General features: G+C 32.4%; 2 protein-coding genes across 2 annotated transcripts in view; one reads left to right on the forward strand and one right to left on the reverse strand.

Annotated features, from left to right (window-relative positions):
- LOC145284490 (rhophilin-2-like) overlaps nucleotides 1-22530 on the reverse strand; it is a 295213-nt gene extending 272683 nt beyond the window's left edge. The window contains exon 1 of the mRNA XM_080133364.1: nucleotides 22295-22530. Coding sequence (XP_079989490.1) covers nucleotides 22295-22372 — 78 coding nt within the window. The 5' untranslated portion in view covers nucleotides 22373-22530. The remainder of the gene's footprint in view (nucleotides 1-22294) is intronic.
- Nucleotides 1-23443, forward strand: part of LOC145284495 (protein C19orf12 homolog) — a 91484-nt gene that overhangs the window by 12134 nt on the left and 55907 nt on the right. The window lies entirely within an intron of this gene.

The raw sequence follows: 23443 nt of genomic DNA on the forward strand, positions 1-23443 counted from the left end.
AGAAAAGAAAAAAGAAATAAAGGGTTATAATAAAGAGAATAAGAACTAGAAGGAAAAGGAAAGAATAATGACATCTAGTTAAATAGAGAAAGAGAGAAAGTAAGAATTTGACAGTATATAGAAAAAGAAAAAGAAAAAGAAAAAATCTGCGTGTCAACCAATTTATGAACAATTATACAATTCAGTAATGAAACATATTATTACAAATACAAACAGAAGATACAATCCAAGCGTCAGAAATTAACGTGTCAAAAAAGGCAGTGAATGTATTCGGCTATCATATTTATCCTCTTACATACGTCCACGAGTAAAATCAACGCAATTCAAACATACGTCTACCATTAATTAGGCCCTTTATGCTAAATGATATAAGTTTAAAGTTTTCGCGTTTTTATTAGATAAATATATGAATAAAAGAAAAAAATAATGATAAAACAATATTAAAATTATTATTAATAACAATAAACATAATAGTAATGATAATAATAATAATAATAATAATAATAATAATAATAATAATAATAATAATAATAATAATAAAAACAGAATAAAATTAATATTTATTATCTTTTTAATATAACATATTTAGACATAAGAGGGGATTAAATAAATTAAATAGGTCCAATAATTATAAATAAAAAACTACTAATATTTATGTATATAAAAAGAATATAATACAAATATATATATATATATAGATATATAACCACACACACACATATATATACCCAAATATACACACACATACACACACATATATATATATACATATATATATATATACATATACATGCACATAAGTAAAGGTGTAACTATACTATTAAGTTGGAAGTTTAAGCTATTTAAGTATAGATATAAAGTCATATTAAATCACAAAATAATACATTCAATACCAGATTACTAATAACACAGATACAAGTACACTTACCTATAAATATATTCAGGCAAAAGAAGTAATTAAATCAACGAAATACTCAAAAATAGCGACGCACAGGTAGATAGTACCCTAATTAAAAATAATAAGATACATATGTATATACTCACAGAGAACCAACCGACATACTAATAAGCATATATATATATATATATATATATATATACACATATATACATATATATATATATATATACATATATATACACATATATACATATATATATATATATAATCCCATGTATACACATACATACAAAAAATACACAAATATATGCACACAATCATATACTAATACACAACAACGCACACACACATATATATACTCACACATAAATATGTATAATTTACATAATTTATATATATAGAAATACATAAGAATACAAATAATTTGGCAAGGGTACAGATAGATGTATACACACATAGAGACATACAAATGGATTGAATAAACATGGGAGGGTATACCAAATAATATAGAAATATATAGATCTAAGTACACACGGTCATAAAATAAATACATGTTTATTCAATCCATTTGTATGTCTCTATGTGTGTATACATCTATCTGTACCCTTGCCAAATTATTTGTATTCTTATGTATTTCTATATATATAAATTATGTAAATTATACATATTTATGTGTGAGTATATATATGTGTGTGTGCGTTGTTGTGTATTAGTATATGATTGTGTGCATATATTTGTGTATTTTTTGTATGTATGTGTATACATGGGATTATATATATATATATATGTATATATGTGTATATATATGTATATATATATATATATATGTATATATGTGTATATATATATATATATATATATATATATGCTTATTAGTATGTCGGTTGGTTCTCTGTGAGTATATACATATGTATCTTATTATTTTTAATTAGGGTACTATCTACCTGTGCGTCGCTATTTTTGAGTATTTCGTTGATTTAATTACTTCTTTTGCCTGAATATATTTATAGGTAAGTGTACTTGTATCTGTGTTATTAGTAATCTGGTATTGAATGTATTATTTTGTGATTTAATATGACTTTATATCTATACTTAAATAGCTTAAACTTCCAACTTAATAGTATAGTTACACCTTTACTTATGTGCATGTATATGTATATATATATATATGTATATATATATATGTGTGTGTATGTGTGTGTATATTTGGGTATATATATGTGTGTGTGTGGTTATATATCTATATATATATATATATTTGTATTATATTCTTTTTATATACATAAATATTAGTAGTTTTTTATTTATAATTATTGGACCTATTTAATTTATTTAATCCCCTCTTATGTCTAAATATGTTATATTAAAAAGATAATAAATATTAATTTTATTCTGTTTTTATTATTATTATTATTATTATTATTATTATTATTATTATTATTATTATCATTACTATTATGTTTATTGTTATTAATAATAATTTTAATATTGTTTTATCATTATTTTTTTCTTTTATTCATATATTTATCTAATAAAAACGCGAAAACTTTAAACTTATATCATTTAGCATAAAGGGCCTAATTAATGGTAGACGTATGTTTGAATTGCGTTGATTTTACTCGTGGACGTATGTAAGAGGATAAATATGATAGCCGAATACATTCACTGCCTTTTTTGACACGTTAATTTCTGACGCTTGGATTGTATCTTCTGTTTGTATTTGTAATAATATGTTTCATTACTGAATTGTATAATTGTTCATAAATTGGTTGACACGCAGATTTTTTCTTTTTCTTTTTCTTTTTCTATATACTGTCAAATTCTTACTTTCTCTCTTTCTCTATTTAACTAGATGTCATTATTCTTTCCTTTTCCTTCTAGTTCTTATTCTCTTTATTATAACCCTTTATTTCTTTTTTCTTTTCTTCTCCATATCATATATATGTATATGTGTATATATATATATATATGTATGTATATATGTATGTATGTATATATATGTATGTGTATATATATATATATATGTATGTGTGTGTGTATGTGTGTGTGTGTGTATATATATATATATATATTTTTTCTCTCTTCTTTTTCTCTCTATTTTGTTTTCTCTATATTTTCTTTCTCTATTTCTGTCTCTATTCCTTTTTTCTTCTCAATCACTCTCTCCCCATTGTAATCTTTTTACTTTATTTAAATTGCCTCTCCCTTTTTACTTTTTTATTTAATTAAAGTCCTGTGTTTTAAGTTTTTTAACTCCAACTTCTAAAGAGTTCCTACCTAAAATAAAAATCCATTATTCATTGAACTTTTGAATAGTCAAGTCGCTGCCTGATGATATCTGTTGTTTGATTGAAACAAGTGGCTGTTTGTAGCAGCGGGATGTGAGCATGTTTATATAACAATAAACAAGTATTATCAGCTCTTTTTATTGAGCACTATCTAACAACCTCGTTGAATTCATTAGTCCATTACTTTTGAATATAAAAAAACCCCGAGTATATATATATATATATATATATATATATATATATATATAGTTCAATTGCAGTTTATTGACTCTATCAAAAAACACTTTACTGCAATCTCATTAAAATCCTGGACTTTTTTATATCTGAATAAAAATTTGTGCTCAAAATGTATGAACATGTTAGGAGTTTATTAACGCATGTCTGATTATTAGATGACTAATGAAACAACAGTAGTGTTAAGATAAGTCTCTTAAGCTACTATATACAGTGTAACTATGTATTGCAATAAAACCTGAACTGTGTGAGTTGAGGGCATGTGTTGCATGAAGAGGAAATATGAGACTGTGTAAGTTTTAAAGACAGACTTAGTTCTGAATACCTCAGAAGAAGATTAAATCTGGACAGTATACAGACATGTGTGCAGAACAGGAGATTTTAATGGTATGGCCAATGGACAAGTAATGTATAGACCAATAGAAAGGTAAAGTATGGTTAATTAATGAACAGGCACTACTTCGTTGACTAATGGAGAAGCAATACATGGCTGACCAATAGTCAGGAAATAAATGGCTGAAAAATGGATAGTCAAAGTATTATTGACCAATAAACAGGTATAGCATGGTTGACTAACGGACAGGCAAAGCATGGTTGACTTATGGACAGGCAATGAGTCAATTACCAATTGATATGACAAGCAGATTGGACCAATCCACATGTAAGGCATGGCTGACAAACAGACAGGCAAAGCATGGTTGACTAATGGACCAACAATGCATGGTTGACAAACGTACAGGAAAAGTATAGTTGGTCAATGGTCAGGTAAGGCGTAGTTGACTAATGGACAGGCAATGCTTCTTTTTGAGATGAAAGGAATCTTCTAAGCCAATGAACATTTTAAAATCAAATATGAAGTTAATTGTGATATTTTGTTTAAAATGTTTTTAAGTGAGGATTAATGATTTGGATTATTTGGATTATTCAGACTACTGTTCTCACCTGAAAAATGGCAGAAGTTGCATCAATCGAGACTTTGATATAAATAGTAGTCCAAATAATATTCCTCTTATTATTATACTAGCCTGGGTGTCCGGCGTTGTCCTAGTGTTTGGAGGTGTGTGTTGAGCAAAAAAAAAAATAAGTGGTAGTAGACAGGCAAGCTCAAACCTGTACCGCGAAGGAGAAAAGAATATGTAAAAAAAATCCTGATGTTTATGCCGTTGCATCCATTGCCAAAGGTTTAAGTGGCGAAGGTTTAAATTAAGGCTAGTTAATCGAAAAGAGAGGGTGACTTTCAAAAATATCGGCGAAAAAAGCGATCCCCCCCTGTAGAAAAGTGCCCAATTGAGGGTGAAGGAATTAATGTTTTTAGCCAATTTTTCGATATTTATTGTCCGAAGGGTCATGCTTCAAAACGATACCAATCTCGTGAAAATCTGTCATCTGTCGCCTCTGTGGAAAGTTTTAGCCAGACATACATACATACACACATACATATATACATACGTTTAAACAGACAGATGAGATTTATATAATACATGTTAGGATTATGGGTTAGGGTTAAGGTTTAGAGCTATGGTGGTGTTCACAATGATGGATTTTTCTCCTCCGCTTGATGCGATCCATATAATATAAATTATGATAATAGACAAATAATCAAAAATAAGCTCACCAACACTTAAACTGCCCTTTTTGTTTAAACAAAGCCATTTAACTATTAAACACAAAACATGAGTTATCTCCCCTGATATCATTACATCTTAAATAATGTGAACAACCAGTAATCACAACTTTTGTTGAATTTTGTGTAAAAAAAAATCAGTGTACTTCCAAAATAGTTGCGAAAACGGTCTTTTTTTTTTTTCTATTCGCCAGCCATTTTTCAGAGACAAATCAGAGTTTTCCTAGGACCACTAATATATGTTTTATATGCATAGCCATTCATTCCAATTTTTGGGAGAATTTTTTCAGAAACTAAAAGACATTTTAGATATTTTACAAGAAAAAAGATGGTTAATTTGAGACATTTTAATCTCTGGAAAGACAAACCAAAATTATGCAGAAAAATCTCAGTCAGTTTTCTACATTCATATTCATATAATGTCATGCAAATTTCTTGAAAAGACACTCTATTCACGGAAATTCTTGTTGGTGCTTGGCACATGGAGGAAGAAAAGAAAGTTCATTACAGTTGTGATAATAAGACGAGTTCTTGCTGTAAATGCTTTACAAAGATGAACCCGAGATTGAAGCTCAGTCGAGAACCTTACATGGAAATAAATAGATTAGAGAAAGACTAGCAATATCTCTTTTGTGGGGGTGGGGCCAGATTGTGAAGTTGATTTTGAACTCTGTAAAGGCAAGACCTCTTTGAGCAGCACATCCCCAAATGTGGAAGCAGTACGCCATCTTACAAAATATAAGATTCTTATATAGAATTGCATCAAGAAGCAGGTACTTTCTAAGGTGGTAGAATGGTCAAAGCAATTTTAAAGCAACTTTAACAACAAATTGGATATAAGTCCTTCATTTTAGATCTGTTTCAATCACGTGAATTATTTAAGAATAACATGGGTTTCAGCTTTACTCCCGAATAACTTATTTTGACGTAAACTACATGTTAGTAAAGAAAAATAATAACATTAAAAACACTAAATGTTAGCAAACTTCATCATACACATCAAACGCTGAAATTGAAACTTTTTTTTTGTTTGTTTAAATAGTCACCATCTTTAGTTTGGAAAGAGGCATAGAGATTCAAGAATACTTTCCTTGTTTTCCCCAGTAAATTTTACATAAGAAGGCACATTTAGATTTTATATAGATTCTCTAACCTTTCTTTGTATGGGGAAAGCACACACACACACACACACACACACACACACACACACACACACACACACACACAACACAACACACACACACACATTGAGTTAATGGATCCGACCGAACTCTATAAAAATAAAATAGCTTTGTAAACAACAATTCTGTATGTATTTTTAATTGAAACTATAATAAATATAAAAATATTATAAAATAATAATGTAAATACATAAAAATATAAATAACCAACAAAAAAGGTGTGTGATAAGTAGTATAATGGTACACACAGGAAGAAAGGAAAGTTCTTTGCATTCGTGATAGCTAGACGAGTTCTTGTGATTGGGATCAGCGACTGGAGCTCAGTCGAGCACCTTCCATGGGAATAATGATAGAGTAGAGAAAGACTAGCAATGTCCCTTCTGTGCGAAAAAGGCTGCAAAGACCAGAACAGATCACGATTTTGAACTCTCTCTCTCTCTCTCTCTCTCTCTCTCTCTCTCTCTCCCTCTCTCTCTCTCTCCTCGACACTTTCTACGTTTTAAATTTAATTTACCGCCTACATAATTTTTTTTTTTTTTTTCATCCACAGCAGAAAACGTTTTGTGACAAAATCATAAGGAAACATTTCACTAATGATTCGGTTGGTTGAGTAGTTAATTTTAACTGATAACTAGGGTTAGGGTAAGAGTTAGGGTTAATTAGGGCTGGAGTGGGCAATCTGTAAAGCATTGGAAGTTGAATTAAAAATAGACATAGAAATCTTGACTTTATATAGATAAAGAAAACTGAAGCCATTACGAAAACCAAAATCTAATAAGGCTGCATCTGCATATGTAAACGACAACGCAGAAACTAATTTGTGACCGCGATACGGAAGCCTTATCATACGGCACCAAGACCACGATTACAGGGTGGGACGATAAAATTGTCACCCTAAAGAAAACAACACTACAGCTTTATTTTAAAACTTTTTATTGAAAAAATCAATTCAGGTAATTTGATTATGTAGTAGAGCTGACATCTATTCAATGTAGCTGCCTTCAGCCTCAATCACTGCCTTGATACGGGTTCGAAACAGGGAACATGCCTTTTCCACAAGCGCCAGCAGGAGCTCTGCAAATACTCAGTGGATGGTGGTGATCAGGCTCGCTTTGGTGTTGTGGGAGGTTATGTTGGTGATGTTCTCGACGTATAACCAAACAAAGTAGTCCAACGGGTTCAGGTCGGGGAAGAAGGTGGGGGGGGTAGTGAGAGAAGAGTACGAAGTTGTAGTACTCCTTCTGAAGACAAGCCTGGGTCTCTTTGAACTTGTGGGCTAACAACGAGTCCTGCTGCCCTACTCAAAGTCTGCCAGTGGCCACTTGATTGCACCAGAGGATCACCACACTCTTCAGCATATCCAGGCACACTTTAGTGTTGACTTTCAAGCCCACTTCAAAGATGTGAGGTGGCACAATGTGAGCCTCCGTTAAAACCACACCAAAGACCATAACTGTAGCTGGAAACTTTGTTTTGATTACCTTGGGCACATCCCTATTATTCATGACAATCCAGCAATGCATTTCGAGGGTGCTGGTAAAGGTCCTGTTTTCATAAGTTGGATCAATAGAGAGCATGAGTTGTACAGTGGCACATCTCTGATCTCACTCATTGAACATTGTGTCATTTTCAGACATGATAGAAGGCTCCTATCACTGTTGGAATTTGTACACAACTGGCCAACTAGTAGATGGTCATCAACAAAAAAAGAAAACTGGTTTTCATCAAACGGGAATGGAATCATGTTGTCTTTTCGAGGGCGACAATTTTATCGTTCCATCCTGTAGACGCTGTTTACATCTGATTTTCTGACTCCTTGTAACGTTTGGTTCTTTGATATGACAGGGGTAGGGGTGCATAATTAAAAAAACAAAACGTTTTTCTTTAGCCAGTCAGCAGCATTAACCAGGGTTGAACCAACTTTCCCCAAATGCAGAAGTACCTAGGGAATATCAAATTCACAATCGGACCCCAATTGCATGTATATCCTGGCTAGGAGGAGATGACAATTTTATGTTTTTGCAAAATACGTAAGCTCTCTTTGCAAATGGAACCGAAAAAAGTATTAAAAAAAAACAAAAACGCTGTATTAGAATTTCTATACTAGGCGCTGGAATTTTCTAATTGACTGAAAGAATCTGTTGATTGGAGATTTTATCAAATGAAGTGTTGATACGTAATTACAAGATTCACGAGAAGGTGACGATTGCTAAGTAATTAATTACATGGACTGACAACCTGGGTGTACCAAGTTTGAATCCAGTTCGTTCCACAAAAACACTTTAACTTAGGGATGTTAGCACGATGTTGTAGAGATCCTCTAATGCCGGAGAACTTTTCACTTTGAAAATTTCTTCCCTTATACAGTTCGACTTCAGAATTTCCTTCCCGTATACTGCTTAACGACCGTACGAAATTCTACAACTACTATCAACAATTTCCCTTATTCTCCATCTGTGCTTACAACTAAGCGAAAATTCCATGAGCAAAGTTTCTTTCCTAGAAGTGTTTGCCTGTGGGATACAATATCGTGGAGCGGCTTCCTCGCTGACTATAACAGTATTTTTTTTCAAGTCTAATATATAAAGGGCTATATGTCTGCGTGTCTCCATATTTTCAAGTACTATCTCCTCTGAAACTAAAAGTCGCAGAGTGGCGCTAGTGGCCTCAAATGATTGGATTTTTTGCAGGCCGTTTTTTATGTTTTTTTTTTAGCCGGTTAAAATTGTTTTTAAGAAGTCAAAAATGGGTCAAAATTAAAAAAAAATCTTTAAACATTTTGTACATTCATCTTAGTTTATTTTTAATTTTTAAATTTTAATCAGCTCAAATGTGTGTCACGTTGGTACAGTAGGAATGTCACCAGCTTTGAATACTACAGTTTCAGTTTCTGCTAGTCTAATATAAATGCATTCTTGTTGAACCACCCTCTTAAATAATCAAACTGTATCCATCTGTGCCTAAACCTAAACATAGATTCCATGATCAAAGCTTCTTTCTTAGAACTGCAGTACTGCACGCGCACGCCTGTGGAATTGTCTTCCGTTTTCCTGCTTTCCAGCTGTCTATAATATGATTGTCTTCAAGTCCAACGTGAACAAGTTTCTGATCAGCCGTTCCACTTAAGTTAACAAAATTACCGAACTTCCATTACTATCGATTACTATATTGTCCTTTTGACTGCTGTAGTGCTGTACACTCTTTAACCCTTATCCTTGAGTGGCCCATCGGCCTTGATAAGTGGTGATGCCTATGTAAAAAAAAAAAAAAGTTCTACCATTACAGTGTTGTTTCATCGTCTACCCACACACATTAACTCTTATCCTCGAGTGGCCTTTGGGTTTGATAAGCGGTGATCCCCACCCACCCCCAGTAGAAAAAAAGAGAAAAGAACACTCGAAATAAGTTATTTTTTTATGGGTGGATCGGACTGATGGACCTTTTAGTTTAAAAACAAGCGTTTGTATAGCAAACATCAAAAATGAGTCAAAGAGAAAGAAGAGTGGTTGGTAGTAGTCTAATAATAGCCAATAAGATTAAGTTGAAAGCAAAAAGATAAACTTTGTTTTTTTTTTTTTTCGGCAAATGCGTGTAGGCCGATAAGACGGGTCAGAATAAGGGCAAAGTAGCTCGAGTGTGGAGAAGGGTGACATCAAGTGGAAGCGGGGAATGGTTTAGAAACACACACAAATTTGGGTGTTGCAGAGTGAAGAAAGACAAACTCCCAAGTCGTATCCCCTTCCTCCTCGCTACTAAAATCCAAACGAGATGGGGGTCACAGATAAGCGCACCGGCGCACCGCTCCAGCTCCACCTGTAAACTGGCCAAGTAAGGTGAATAAAAAAATAAATAAATAAAAATGAACGACCGCTTTAAACAATAACTTGTGTCACTTTTTTTTTTTTTTTTTATTATTATTATTATTATTATTATTATTATTATTATTATTATTATTATTATTATTATTATTATAATAATAATAATAATAATAATAATAATAATAACAACAACAACAACAACTGGAATGATTGGAATATAAATTCCTACCATTTGTAGCTGCTAAAAATAAAACAAACGGTTATTGCTTAATGTGAACTCTGTATATATTAATTACGATAGAAAAATGTGAGCATGAAAAGTAATATGGTTAAGCTTAAACATGGAAAAGTAAAGGACTAGTTGTTAAAACTAGAAAAGAAAAGGACAAGATATTCTTTTTTCTATTTTTTTAAATTTTTTTTATTACATTTTCACCCCAAACAAGGCACATTGCCACTCTGGTGTAGGGAGCTACTATCAGGAGGAGCAACTAGTGGGGTACTGTGTAGGGAATTTGGGCAGCAAGATGTCAGTTCACATTACACTTGAACTTCTGCATGTCAGTACAGTTGGGGAAGCAGGGACCTGGAATGGAATTTCAAAGTCTAGCGGTTCTGGGGAAGAAACTACTAGAGTAGAAAGATTCTAGTAAAAACTATAATAAATTTATAACTTAAAATATTGCAGCGTTAAGAATTGATTATATAATGTTATAAATTGAATTTAAAAAAAAATTCTTAATACTGCAATATTTTAAGTGATAAATTTATTGTATTTTTTACTAGAATATCTTGTCCTTTTCTTTTCCAGTTTTAACAACTAGTCCTTTACTTTTCCATGTTTAATCTTAACCATATTACTTTTCATGCTCGCATTTTTCTATTATAATCCATGATTTTTCCAGGAGTCCAGTAAATTCACTTGTTCTTTGTTTAATTTCAGTCTTATTTTTTTAACCCCATAAAACATAACATACACTTATGTAATAACAGTGTACGACACTCGTCTGCTTTCAATAAAATCACCCCAATTATCTCCCTTTCATTCTTTCATTCTCTCTGTTCACTTGTTACTACACTTTTCACGAGAGCGGTGAATTGGTAGCAACTGTAGTCGCTGAAGCGACACGATTACTATAGAAACCAGGCATAAAAAAAAACGTTGCTCACCTCCTTACGTTTTTTACAATTTTGAACATCAATAAAAATTCATCATAACTTTTACTGAACGAAAATTGAAAAAAAAAAATTTTCACAATACATCTGAGAAGGTGATCTATAAACTATAATAATTGTTTGAAATTTGGTCGAGAAATGAGTGAGCGGTGAAGAATGACTAAAATTGACCTGCAGGTGGTAGTTTGGAGGCCCCTGGCCTTGGTGGTGAGGGGAAAAAGTCGCTCGTTGAGTTATATTGAATATCGTGAAATAGCAAAATTATTTGTCTTTTTATTTATTTATTTTTTTTTTTTTTTTTTTTTTTTTAGATTCGTTCTATGTTTTTTTGGTTTTCTTTTTTTGTTTTGTTTTTTTTTCTTATTGTAATAAAGAGAAGGTGGCTAGGTCCACTAACTTCCGGGTAATGCTGTGTTTCTTTGCTCGTTTTCAAATAAATTCTAAACTGGAAAAGTAAAAGGCAGTCTTTTCTTTTTTAATGAATACAAAATCAAGAAAAGAAAGTTTTGTCTAGCAAAACGGAGCTGCCGTCTTTGTTGTGCTAGGCCGTCATTAACACGAACAGGAGCGGGGAGGCTCTTGGGCAGCAGACTCACCTTCTTCGGATCTGGCTACCAACAAAAGATGCGGATTGGGTAACTGTGCCGGCAATGGTCGAGGTAACGAGGGCGGGTGAAAAGGTTGACTTTTAGAAGCGAGACGCTTTATTTAATTTATTTATTTTGGAAGTGGGGAGGGGGGGATAAAGGCACAAGATTTTTGTTTGATCGTTTTTTGTTTCTGTTTGTTTGTTTTTAAATAGGAAACTTCGAAACAGGGTAAAAAAAAAAGAAAACGATGGGAAAGTAATCATTTTTAGGAAAGAGGGTATTTTTTTTTTTAGATTAGGTCTACCTCCACAATTTTATTTTAAATGACGACTTTTAATAGGTTTTCGACTATGCTGAATACGGAAATCGCATTGAAATTTTGCAGAAATAAGTATTTATCGAGATATAAATAGTTGTTTTATGCATTGTATTATTTGGCGTAGATTTGTTTATGCTTCACGCGCGTAAAAAAAGATGGCCGCCAGAGATTACAATGCTTTATACAACTTTTTATATCTCGATAACTACTTATTTATACAAAATTTCAATGCAATTTCCGTATTCAGCATAGTTGAAAACCTATAAAAAGTCGTCATTTAAAAGAAAATTGTGGAGGTGGACCTAATCTAAAAATTTACCGGAAAGAGGAGGAGGGTGAGACATGAATATGAATGCAACAATGTTAGAGAGAGAGAAAGAGAGAGAAAGAGAGAGAGAGAGAGAGAGAGAGAGAGAGAGAGAGAGAGAAATAACCGCGGTGGAATGGATACCAAAGAGAACTGACAATCTGGGTTTACCAAGTTCGAATCCAGAATCTAGGAAAAAAAAAAATCATGAAAACTAAAAGTAGATCAAAATGTTTGGTTCGTACGAATTTAACTTAGATAAAAACATTGCTATTTTTTTTTTATTATAAGAAAAGTTTAATTCAAATTTTGGGTGCTTATTTACATTGGTAACCTTTTAAACCAACTAACGCATTTCCGGTGAAAACATTACGTACTTACTTGTCATGGCGAAATTAGTATGAATTCCAAAAATTACGAATATAATCCAGTAGAAAAATAATTACAAGTAAAAATAGAATTTATCGAATTATCGAGTTCTATCATATATTTTAATGTGAAAGAGTTGTGCAACCAATTCAGCATGACAAACAAGGGCGATAACTCTTGGCTTGAATTTGCTTAAATTAAGGGCCCGCCACCTTTAAACATGATATCTGGGAACATAATTGTGGTTGATTTTTTAAAATTTAAAATACTTCCCGCACATCATCTACTGAATCAGTTTTTTTGTTTTTTTTATGATATTTGGAATTTATAGTAATTTCGCCATGACACGTAAGTACGTAATAATATTTTCACATGAAATGCGTTGGTTTAAAAGATCACCAATGTAAACAGGCACCAAATGTTGCCACACAACTCAACGAATACTCGTTCAATCAAATTAAAAGTAACGACACATTATCTCACATATCTCAAAACTACAGCTAGGACAACAGCATATTCTTTTCATTGTTTTGACTCTCGAGTGTGTATCCGTTGATATCTTATATGCTTTTATATAGTGATGTGGTTCTCCGTTGACTAACTGTATTTAACTGTGTCGGATATATACTCGAGAGTCAAAACAATGATAAGAATATTCTATTGTCGTAGCCCTATTCACGACATGAAAAGAAATTGGAATCTTAGGAAGATCTCCATCATTCCAGTAACTATAGGATCAACTGAACTCATGAAAAAGAATTTCAAATACTAACTGGCAAATACCCCCGGTGGGTGAACTAAGTGCAAGAGAGATTCAAATAATTGCACTCAAAAAGACGGTCGGAATCTTAAAAAGATCTCTTGTTTGGAATATCTGAATTAGTGGGTGAATGTTTGGCATCCAGTAGGATGACCCATCCCCAGCTTGAACAAACTAATTAGAAAATTAAAAGAAAATACTATTCTATGATGCTTAACAGATTTTTCTATTTACATTTAATTTTTTATTATTCATCTCCCTCCCACGACGGGATGATGCGGCACAAGGATCGAAAAGTGGGATTTGAACATCCACCGCCCTAGAGAAGACCACTGTCCTCTAAAAAAAAAAAAAAAAGGCCTGGACAGACCCGTCGGCAATCTATCGTAAGAGCGCTTCGGGCGATTGGCAATAAATTACGCCTTTCTCAAGGAGAGAAAGTAAAGCCTCGGATTGATGGACCTCCTAGAAAGAGATATATTTCAACAATGAACTAGTGACTTTCTCTTTCTACATTTTTCAGTCACTCCTAAATACTTTCGCCTTTCGCCTAAATACGTTCGCCTTTGCGTAGGTGTCTTTTTTCTTTTACTTTTTTTTTTTTTTTTTTTTTTTTTTTTTTACAGACTACAGGGATAGAGGGATCAAAATCTGCTATTCGTACTTTTTTAAACGCCCCCCCTCCCCACACTTTTTCTTAGTTTCTACGAAAAATCTAAACGTTAATAAAATATTTGTTTCACTATGTCCGTCATTTCATTGTTTGATATTGAATCAATTAAACTCAAGCACGCGTATTGCACAACCCAATACACATCAATAAAATCGAATTTATATTTGACTCAGTCTCGTTTCCCCGGGGACAGTGATATCACGTCGTATAAATCCGACTAGTTACGACTGTAAAGCAACGGAGGGGGGGGGGGAGCACTTATTTTGTAAAAAATATCGGCTATTGATTGGATAAAAAAAAAATCTTAATATAACTATCGAATTTAGGAAAACTCGTCCCGGGAAAACTCGTCTCCGGAAAACTCGTCTCCGGAAAACTCGTCCCCTTTCGCTAGGTAGGAAAACTGGCCCCGTATTGAATAAATATCGATTGAAAACACATTTTATGATCGTTCTTGAAGGAGATATTGCTTTTTAAAATAGACTATAGCCCCCCCCCCATAATATTTTTTAAAAATATTTTTATTTGTTTAATGTTTTTTTTGTTTTTTTTTCTACCTAACTGGCTAAGTTCTTAGTGGTTTCACTTATTTTAAAGCGTTTATTATGTTCATACAAAGTTAATTAAAAAATTTTTTGGTTCTTATTTTAACGATGTTTTTTGGAGTCATAAAAACAATAATAAAAAAAACAAAACAAAAAAATTAAAAACTGGGAGCGTTACTTTTTTGTTTTGGTTTTTTAATTATGATAGTTTTTTGTTGTTATGTTTTCGTTTTCTTTGCACTCATGCGTTATTTAAAATTATAATTCTATCAATTATCAACATTTATTGTCGTCCTGTCAAATTTTGCAAAAATTAACTAATAAATTAAAAGCGAAATATTTTTTGGCGCGAGAGATGCCATATGCTAACAATCTCTCGTTAACTCATTTTTAATTTTTTTAATTTTTACTTCAAAATTCTAAAATCAATCATTAAGAGAAAAAGTAATCACTAAATAAATTTATTATCAATTTTATTGAAAACTCCGCTATCGTTTATCAAGAATCTTTTTAATTTCATTTTTTGTTGGTTGTTTTTCGGGAGATATAGTTTTTACCCCCCCCCCAAATTATATTTTAAAAAATATTAAAATTTATTATTTTCTTTTTAAAACCAAATCTCCCTCAGTAATTTCTTTAATTTTCTATTGTTTAGCGATTACCAAGAAGATGTGATATATACCGGACATTATTTCTCGATCTCACGTAACACTCGACATGTTTTTTGTTTGTTTTCTGTGGGTTTTTTTTTCTTTACCGAATAAACGATTCCAAATAAATTAAACAACAAACAACAGTCGGCGAGGTAGAAAAATCGATTTTACCCTTTTATAAACAACAGTAAATAAGTAAATTCTTTTTATATTAATATAAAAAAAAAATATGCGGTCTCGTTTATGAACATAATAAACGCTTTAAAATAAGTGAAGCCACTAAGAACTTAGCCAGTTAGATAGAAAACGGACACTTAGAAAAGCGATTTTATTTAAAAAAAAAAAAAAAAAAAACCTTAAACAAGTAAAAATATTTGTAAAAAATATTATGGGGGGCTATAGTCTATTTTAAAAAAACAATATCTCCTTCAAGAACGATCATAAAATGTGTTTTCAATCGATATTTATTCAATAAGGGACCAGTTTTCCTAAATTCCTATTTTGGACCTTCACCTAAATAGCGATTTAATGAAAAAAAATTTAATGGTCTTGTATCTTTTTTTAATAATTTGTTTTAAAATAAGGAAAAAAAATCTTTGATACCGCTATTGTAAGAATCATGCTGAAAGCCATTCTTAATATGGTTTAATATGGTTTTAACTATTCTGAAACTTCACCTAACAATGTAATAAAAATAATGGAAAAATTCTTTAGTTAAATAAAATATACTGAAAATCTTTAAATAGGAAATAAATATTTGGGTTTGTATTGCTGTACACATAGATTCGAAAAAAGTTGTCAAAAAACAAATATATAACAAATAAATGTTATCAAAGGCAAGATAAGTTACTTTTCTACCAAACTGGATATATTTTTGTGTTTTTATTTAATGTAACATGTTTATTCAGCTCGAAAAACATGCAGTGTTTACCGATGTATTGGAAAATTCAAAATGGCAGCCGACTCTCTCTCGGAGAGGGTACGTTTGGGAAAAGGTATTATAAATAATAAACTAGACAAAATACTGTTAGAAAACAACCGAATACATGTCAACTTATGTCACGGTAACATATACTGAGCGAATTTCTAACATTCACAAGGAACTGAAGATGCAGAAGATTTGCACACATGCACCACTGCACCAGTCCCCAACTCCATTCTTGTCACAAACGATTTGACCAAGATGGACATCAATACAGCTCCTCACTCTCCTTATAGTCCAGACCTTGCTCCTTGTGACTTTTTGTTATCCCTAAGCTTAAGGAAAACCTTAGAGGCTGTTGTTATGAGACAATTGAGGAGATGAAAGAAGCTGTGTCATTGACATCCTCACACAAGAGGACTTCTATCAGGCCTTCCAGAAGTTGTTGGATCGGTACAACAAGTGCATTGCAGCCGGAGGAGATTACTTTGAAGGGGACTAGAGTTTCATGTGTGTGCTATCGATAAAAGTGACAATACAAAAAAGTCTGGAAACTTATTGAAGGCACTCGTATATAAACAAATCTCCAAGTTCATAACCCTGTCATTTAACTAGAAAATAATGAACTCTGGTTATCGTTCTTCCTTGGCTAGCCTCTTTCTAGACTAAAGATGGTGACTATTTTTCTCTAATTGAGTTCTCATTCGATGCTTCACGTGTACGATGAACCTTGCTAGTACTTAATTTTTTTCTTGCTATTTTTGGTTTAAGTAAAAATAAGTTGTAGGTGAGTATTGCCGAAACCATTGTGATGTGATCCTTGGCCTTGGTAGAGGCCATTTTGGTGTCTTTGGGTATAGCCGAGAATCAAACCAACATTTAATATGGATTGGGTGTAAATGTCATGTTTTAGCATAGGAAAAAAAATTAAGGATATATACAGACATGCATGCATAATAAAATGGTAATGAAATATTAAGAGAATATGGAAGGGTCACCAGGTAGCAAGTGCTACCTAAAACATAAACAAAGTTTTGTAAATGAAAATTGGAGGAAAACGACATTTTATAACAAAACATTTTTAAACAAGATATAAGAAATAAAAAAGGAACTTGCAGTCATTTATACAAACATGTGTTTGATAAAGAAAATTGGGTTAGTAGTCACAAGTCAAAATGTTCATAGTGGGAATATAGGCATGTATAAGTAATATACATAGGTGAGTATTTGGCAGCGTGGTATTGGGTGTGCATGCATTGGTTTTACCTTGTTTTTATTAGTGTGTATGTATATGTGTGCAAGTTGGGTCATTTTCTTTTACAAACTGCTTCCCTCGGCCCAAAGGAGATTTTGTTAAATGACATTCTTGGGTGCCTCCAGGTGCGGCCGGCTGGTGTTTGTTGTCTTCAGCTCTCTAGCTTTTGACGGTTTTCTTTATAGAAGTTTCTATCTTTGCATCAACTTACTACTTTCACATATATGTGTTACTTTTGGAGCTTGAAATGATTTTTATTGGTTGGAAAATATTTTGAGTTCACATGTTCCTGTGAAAACCAACTTGATCAAAGCGAAATGGACCTGAATTTATTAATAACAAAATTAAAAAAAAAAAATATTTGCGTTTTAAATTTCTAACGGCTGTGTTCATTAGAAAAGCAAATAAACCGAACATTTTTTTTCACTATTCACCAATAACATCCAGTGTAAATGCACCTGAAGATGACCGGAGGTTACATCGGCTGAAACGTTGTGAAAAAAAAACAAAACAAAAAACAACCAAGATGAGAATAATAGTCCAAATGATACAAAAAATAATCATAAATCCTCATCTCAAAAATATACATTCATCAAACTCGAATACCTTTAAAAATCGACGCTTTAAAGGTAAGTCTTTAGTTTGTACTCTAGTAGGCACGGCCAAAAAACGGAAGAAAAAATCAAGTTGTTTTTTTTAACGAATTAAAATCTATTAAAATCTATTATTCTTGAGCAATTTTTTCTCACAGAAAGATAAAAGCCTGAATTTTATCATATGAAAAGCAGAATAAAAAAAAAATTAAAAAAAACTTAATTTATGTATTGCTGACTATTATCCTCATTTTCTTGGTTGTTGTTCCACGACGTTTCGGCCAACTATTCCTCTGGCCTTCGTCAGGTGGTAACCACGACGGGATAGGAACTCCGAATCTCCTAACTGCATTCTCAGCAATTACCTTCATCCATAGTTGTTGTCGTCTCACCCCGTTTTGGCCAAGTTCCTATCCCGTCGCGGTTACCACCTGACGAAGGCCAGAGCCAGAGAAATAGCTGGCCGAAACGTCGTAAAATAACAACTAAAAAAGATTATGATAATAGTCCGCAATAAATAAATTAATAAATAATACTCATCTCAAGAATGAATTCCAATTAAATAATATAAATACAAAACTTATTCTACTATTTATATGGATAACACATTTGAATATTTTTTAATGGTTTTTTGCACATGAACCAATTATTTATTTATTTTGTCTAAATAAGATTTAGGATGATTTTCTATAAGAATATGCCAAAATATTATAACATAAGTATATGAATCTCAAACAATTCCATCTTTTATCTTAATCTATACATTTTGCGTGACGAAATTAAAAATCCAAAATGTAATGATAGTTTGGAAAAAACTATGGTAGCCCTTGTAGGACTAAATGAAGTTTATTTAATCCTGTAAATTTCCATATATTTTTCACGTTTGTTTTGACGATTAAGTGAAAAATCAACTTTATAAGGGTTTAATTCTTTTTTATAAGCGATATATATATATATATATATATATATATATATATATATATATATATATATATATATATATATTAATGAAAACAAAGGGATGTAGTGTTTACCTGATATACACAATGGTAAACCTCAAACTAATTTAAATATTTTTCTTGATGACACTACCATCTATGGTAGCATATCTAAGACAGTAAACGAAACGACCAAGTTCTCTCCGATTATCTCTCCTCTGATCTTAAGCACGTTGTACAATGGGGAAAGGAGTGGCTGGTTACTTTTAATGCATCTAAAACCAAGCTTCTATCTTTACATCACCAACGTTCTGATCCCCATCTGACATTAATTAAAATGAATGGCTCTCGTCTTGGGGAGGCCTCAAGTTTTGACAAGCTTCTGGGCTTGACCTTTACTCCTGATCTTAAATGGAACACGTACATCAAATCTGTTGCCAAGGTTGCTGGAAAAATGGTCGGATCCTGCTATCGATCCAGTAGATATCTCACTGCTGATGCAATTCTCTATCTATGTAAGAGCCAGGTACGTCCAAGGATATATATATATATATATATATATATATATATATATATATATATATATATATATATATAATTTTTTGTATGTATATATATATATATATATAAATAAATATATATATATATATAAATATATATATATATATAAATATATATATATATAAATAAATATATATATATATATATATATATATATATATCGATTATGAAAAAAAGTACATCGTTATAAAGTTCATTCTTCACGTCAAAATCGGTGAAAATTTCGTATTGATTGGATAATTACTTGAATTTTAGTAATTTTTAGAGAGACTTCGTCAAAAAAAAATTACTTAATCCCTCCTTCCGGTTTGGCCGTGCCTATACTCTAGCATATTTTGACCGAGTATTATTTTAAAACATTCATCCACTTTTTTCACTGTTTTTCATCGGCCAATACATTTGTTGGTTCTGCACGATGCTTGGATTTTTCTCCAAGGCATGCCCCGCTTCCAGAGAGGCAAAGGGATTAACACACGCACACGCACACACCTTTCCTTGTTAGAAGAAGGCGGTTACTGCCGGGCATCACCGACCGACCCGACGGGTCCGTCTGATTCAAGCAATTTTTGTAAGTTATTCCATACTCGCATTGAGCGTCCATGCAGTGAGTGCTTTGCTTCTTTGCTTCGCCTACCTCACATTAAAGGTCGGCCTTGTGTCACACCCGGTCCTCATGGGAAAGTTAATAAATAGGGAATATCGTGACGACTGACGAGTTACCATTTTTCATGACAAATCCTTTCCCCCTTTTCTTTTTGTCGCATTTACTATTTATTTAAACAATGGCTGGCTCGGCCCGACCCGCATTAAATGCTCTCCCTAAAAACAAGAGAAAGGAACAGACGGAAGGAAAATAAAAAATAAAGAAATAAAAATAAAATATCTGAAAAAAAATTTTTTAAATACAAAATAAAGCGAGATGACAAAACATTATTTGAATATTACTCCATAAATTTGTGAATTCATCTGAATTGTCATCTGCAATTTACTAAGAATGCATGAACGATTTTTTTATGAATGAATGGAATGAGTGTTTCTGTTTACTTACTATGAGATAGGACCTATCTCAGATAGGTATATAACGTGAGAAAAAAAAAACACTGACAAGATGCGTGCTTGCTTGGCTTGCTTTACGCATTTTTTACGTTAAAGAAAAAAAGAATTTAAAAAATAACCCCACCACGGCATGTTAACTTTTCTTGCGATGAACAGTTCTTAAATGCAGAAATTTAAACAATAATAAAAATATAATAATAACAAAGAGACTTATTCAATGATACAATAGAGGCGCGACGGGAAAAATACTGTTTCCCTTTCAGACGAAAAAAAAAAAAAAAAAAAAAATCGAATACATGTGTGTGGTCTATAAACCTTAATTTTATCCAAAAATGACAGTTTAAAGGCTTAAAAATTAGTTTTGAATTTCGCATAGCAACGGAGAAGTCATATAATCTTATCACGCAAAATTGACCACGCGCTTTTATTCGTTTCGGCTGTATTTTTGAACACGACTTCCAAAAAACTGTTAATCGTCGCTGTATTAAGAAGGCTATCTTGTGTGATTATGTGTAACTTTAATAAATACATATTAAATTATTCGTTCATTTATTTAATTATTTACACTTAACTGAATATTTATTGCAATAAAAAATAAAGGGAAATTAGAACAATTTTTAATCCCATAAAATGTAAACAAAAGTTCAAAAGATTCCTTGGCATTATGATTAAGATCAAAGTATAGTATCTGTTCAGTAGCACACTTCATCTTTTATGTCTATTTTATGAAGACGAAATCATTCTAAAACCGAGGCATTCTTTTTGTACTAAGTACTCATTTGGGGGTAGGCTACCCCCGGGGTTGCTGGATTTTCTTCACATTAAAAACCGGCCTTGTGTCTAACTCTGTCCTCGTGGGGAGACAAGTAAAAAGGGACCTTATTTTGAATTATTTTTTAGTTTTCAACCCGAGCAACGCCGAATAAATTCAGCTGGTACAGTAAAAAAAATATATATATATATTCCGTATTTACAAATATGTCAATTTGTGATGACAACCAAAAATAAATAAAAAAGAGTACCTGTCACTATTTTGCGCACAGAAAAAAGTAAAAAAGTAATAAAAAAAAAAAAATGCAAGTTAAGTGAAAATTTTCGGTTTTTTTTATTAGATTATTTAGTGTGGTACTTATGCACTTATGTTACCGAGCTGAAATCTGAAAGATGGTCTTTAACTTGAAAATATTATTTAAAAAATAGCACTGTAACAATAAGTGCCTAAGCACGTTTATTATTTAAATTACTTATCCATCTTTCTTTGTGATGAGGAAACAAATAATAATAATAATAATAATAATAATAATAATAATAATAATAATAATAATAATAATAATAATAATAATAATAATAATAATAATAATAATAATAATAGATAGATAGATAGATAGATAGATAGATAGATAGATAGATAGATAGATAGATATAAGAAAACTCCAAGGAAAATAAAATCCCTTAGAAAAAATAATAAACAAAAAATTTAAAAAAAAAAAAAAAAAGGCGGAGAAACGTCATTGGAAAATAAAATACTTACTTTTCTAGCATTAGGACCTTCATTCGTATTAGTATTGTTTTTCGGCGGATTTCCATTTGGAACTCCGGAAGGATCCATAGTTAGTTGTATGTATTCTTTCCAGTTTTTATCATCAATCCGTGCGCTTGAAAAGGGGGAGGAGAGAATTCTTTGTTTTTCTTCCTTTAGTTTTATTACTTTTCATTTCCCCTTCCACTGCCGACCATGTGTCTTGCCAAACTAAAAACTTGAATCAAGTCGCGTTGTTAGCTACAATCGCGCACGCGCGCGTACGCACACACACACACACAGACACACGTTGTTTTGCTATTCTTTCACGAATCAAAGCGCGATTATCTTCCCCTGCTTATCTCGAATTGGCCCAGAAGGGGTTTTCCAACCATTTCTTATTATTTACTCACTAGGCCATCATCAAAGGTTTTTCTTTGAGAACAGCTTGTGGCATTCTTTGGAGTCTGAGTGACAACAAGTTTCCCCAGATTTCCACTACTCTCCACCTCTGTCGATAACCATTCCAGATGGATTGGCGTTATCGTAGCAGCCGCTTACCGTTGATTTCTCGTTGGTGGCGACCAACCATTGGTCTTGACTGAAATTTGGATAGCAACAAGCCTCCCCAATGTTTCCATCCTCTTTGCACTTGTCCAGCGGAGGTCTGGCTAGTGCTTTCTCTTCTCAGTCTTTCCATCCTCCTTGACCTGGCTCGCTTTGGTGGGGTGTCAATTTTTGGTCACACACACACACACACACAGAAAAAAAAGAAAAAAGACAAATATTCCAATTATTATTATTATTACTATTGGCTCACAAGGAGCTTTCACACAGATCATAAAAGATCTCTCCTTAATAACAACCTGTAGTTTTCCCTGGAAGCTGAGTGACAACAAATCTCCCCAGGTTTCCAATACTCTCCACCTCTCTCGATAACATTTGCAAATAACTTTGCATTATCATAACAGCCGCTTACTGTTGATTACTCACTAGTAACGACCATTGATCTTCACTGGAATTTAAGCCTCCCCATGGTCCCAGTTCTCTTCGCACTTGTCCAGTGGGGGTCTGGTCAGTGCTCCTTCCTCGGTCTTTCCTTTCTCCTTGACTACTCGGTTTCTTTTTTATTTGGGGGGGGGGGGTGATATAGTAATGGGG

Source organism: Euprymna scolopes, chromosome 9 (assembly GCF_053919585.1).
Source record: "Euprymna scolopes isolate OS-2025 chromosome 9, ASM5391958v1, whole genome shotgun sequence".
Lineage (NCBI taxonomy): Eukaryota > Metazoa > Mollusca > Cephalopoda > Sepiida > Sepiolidae > Euprymna > Euprymna scolopes.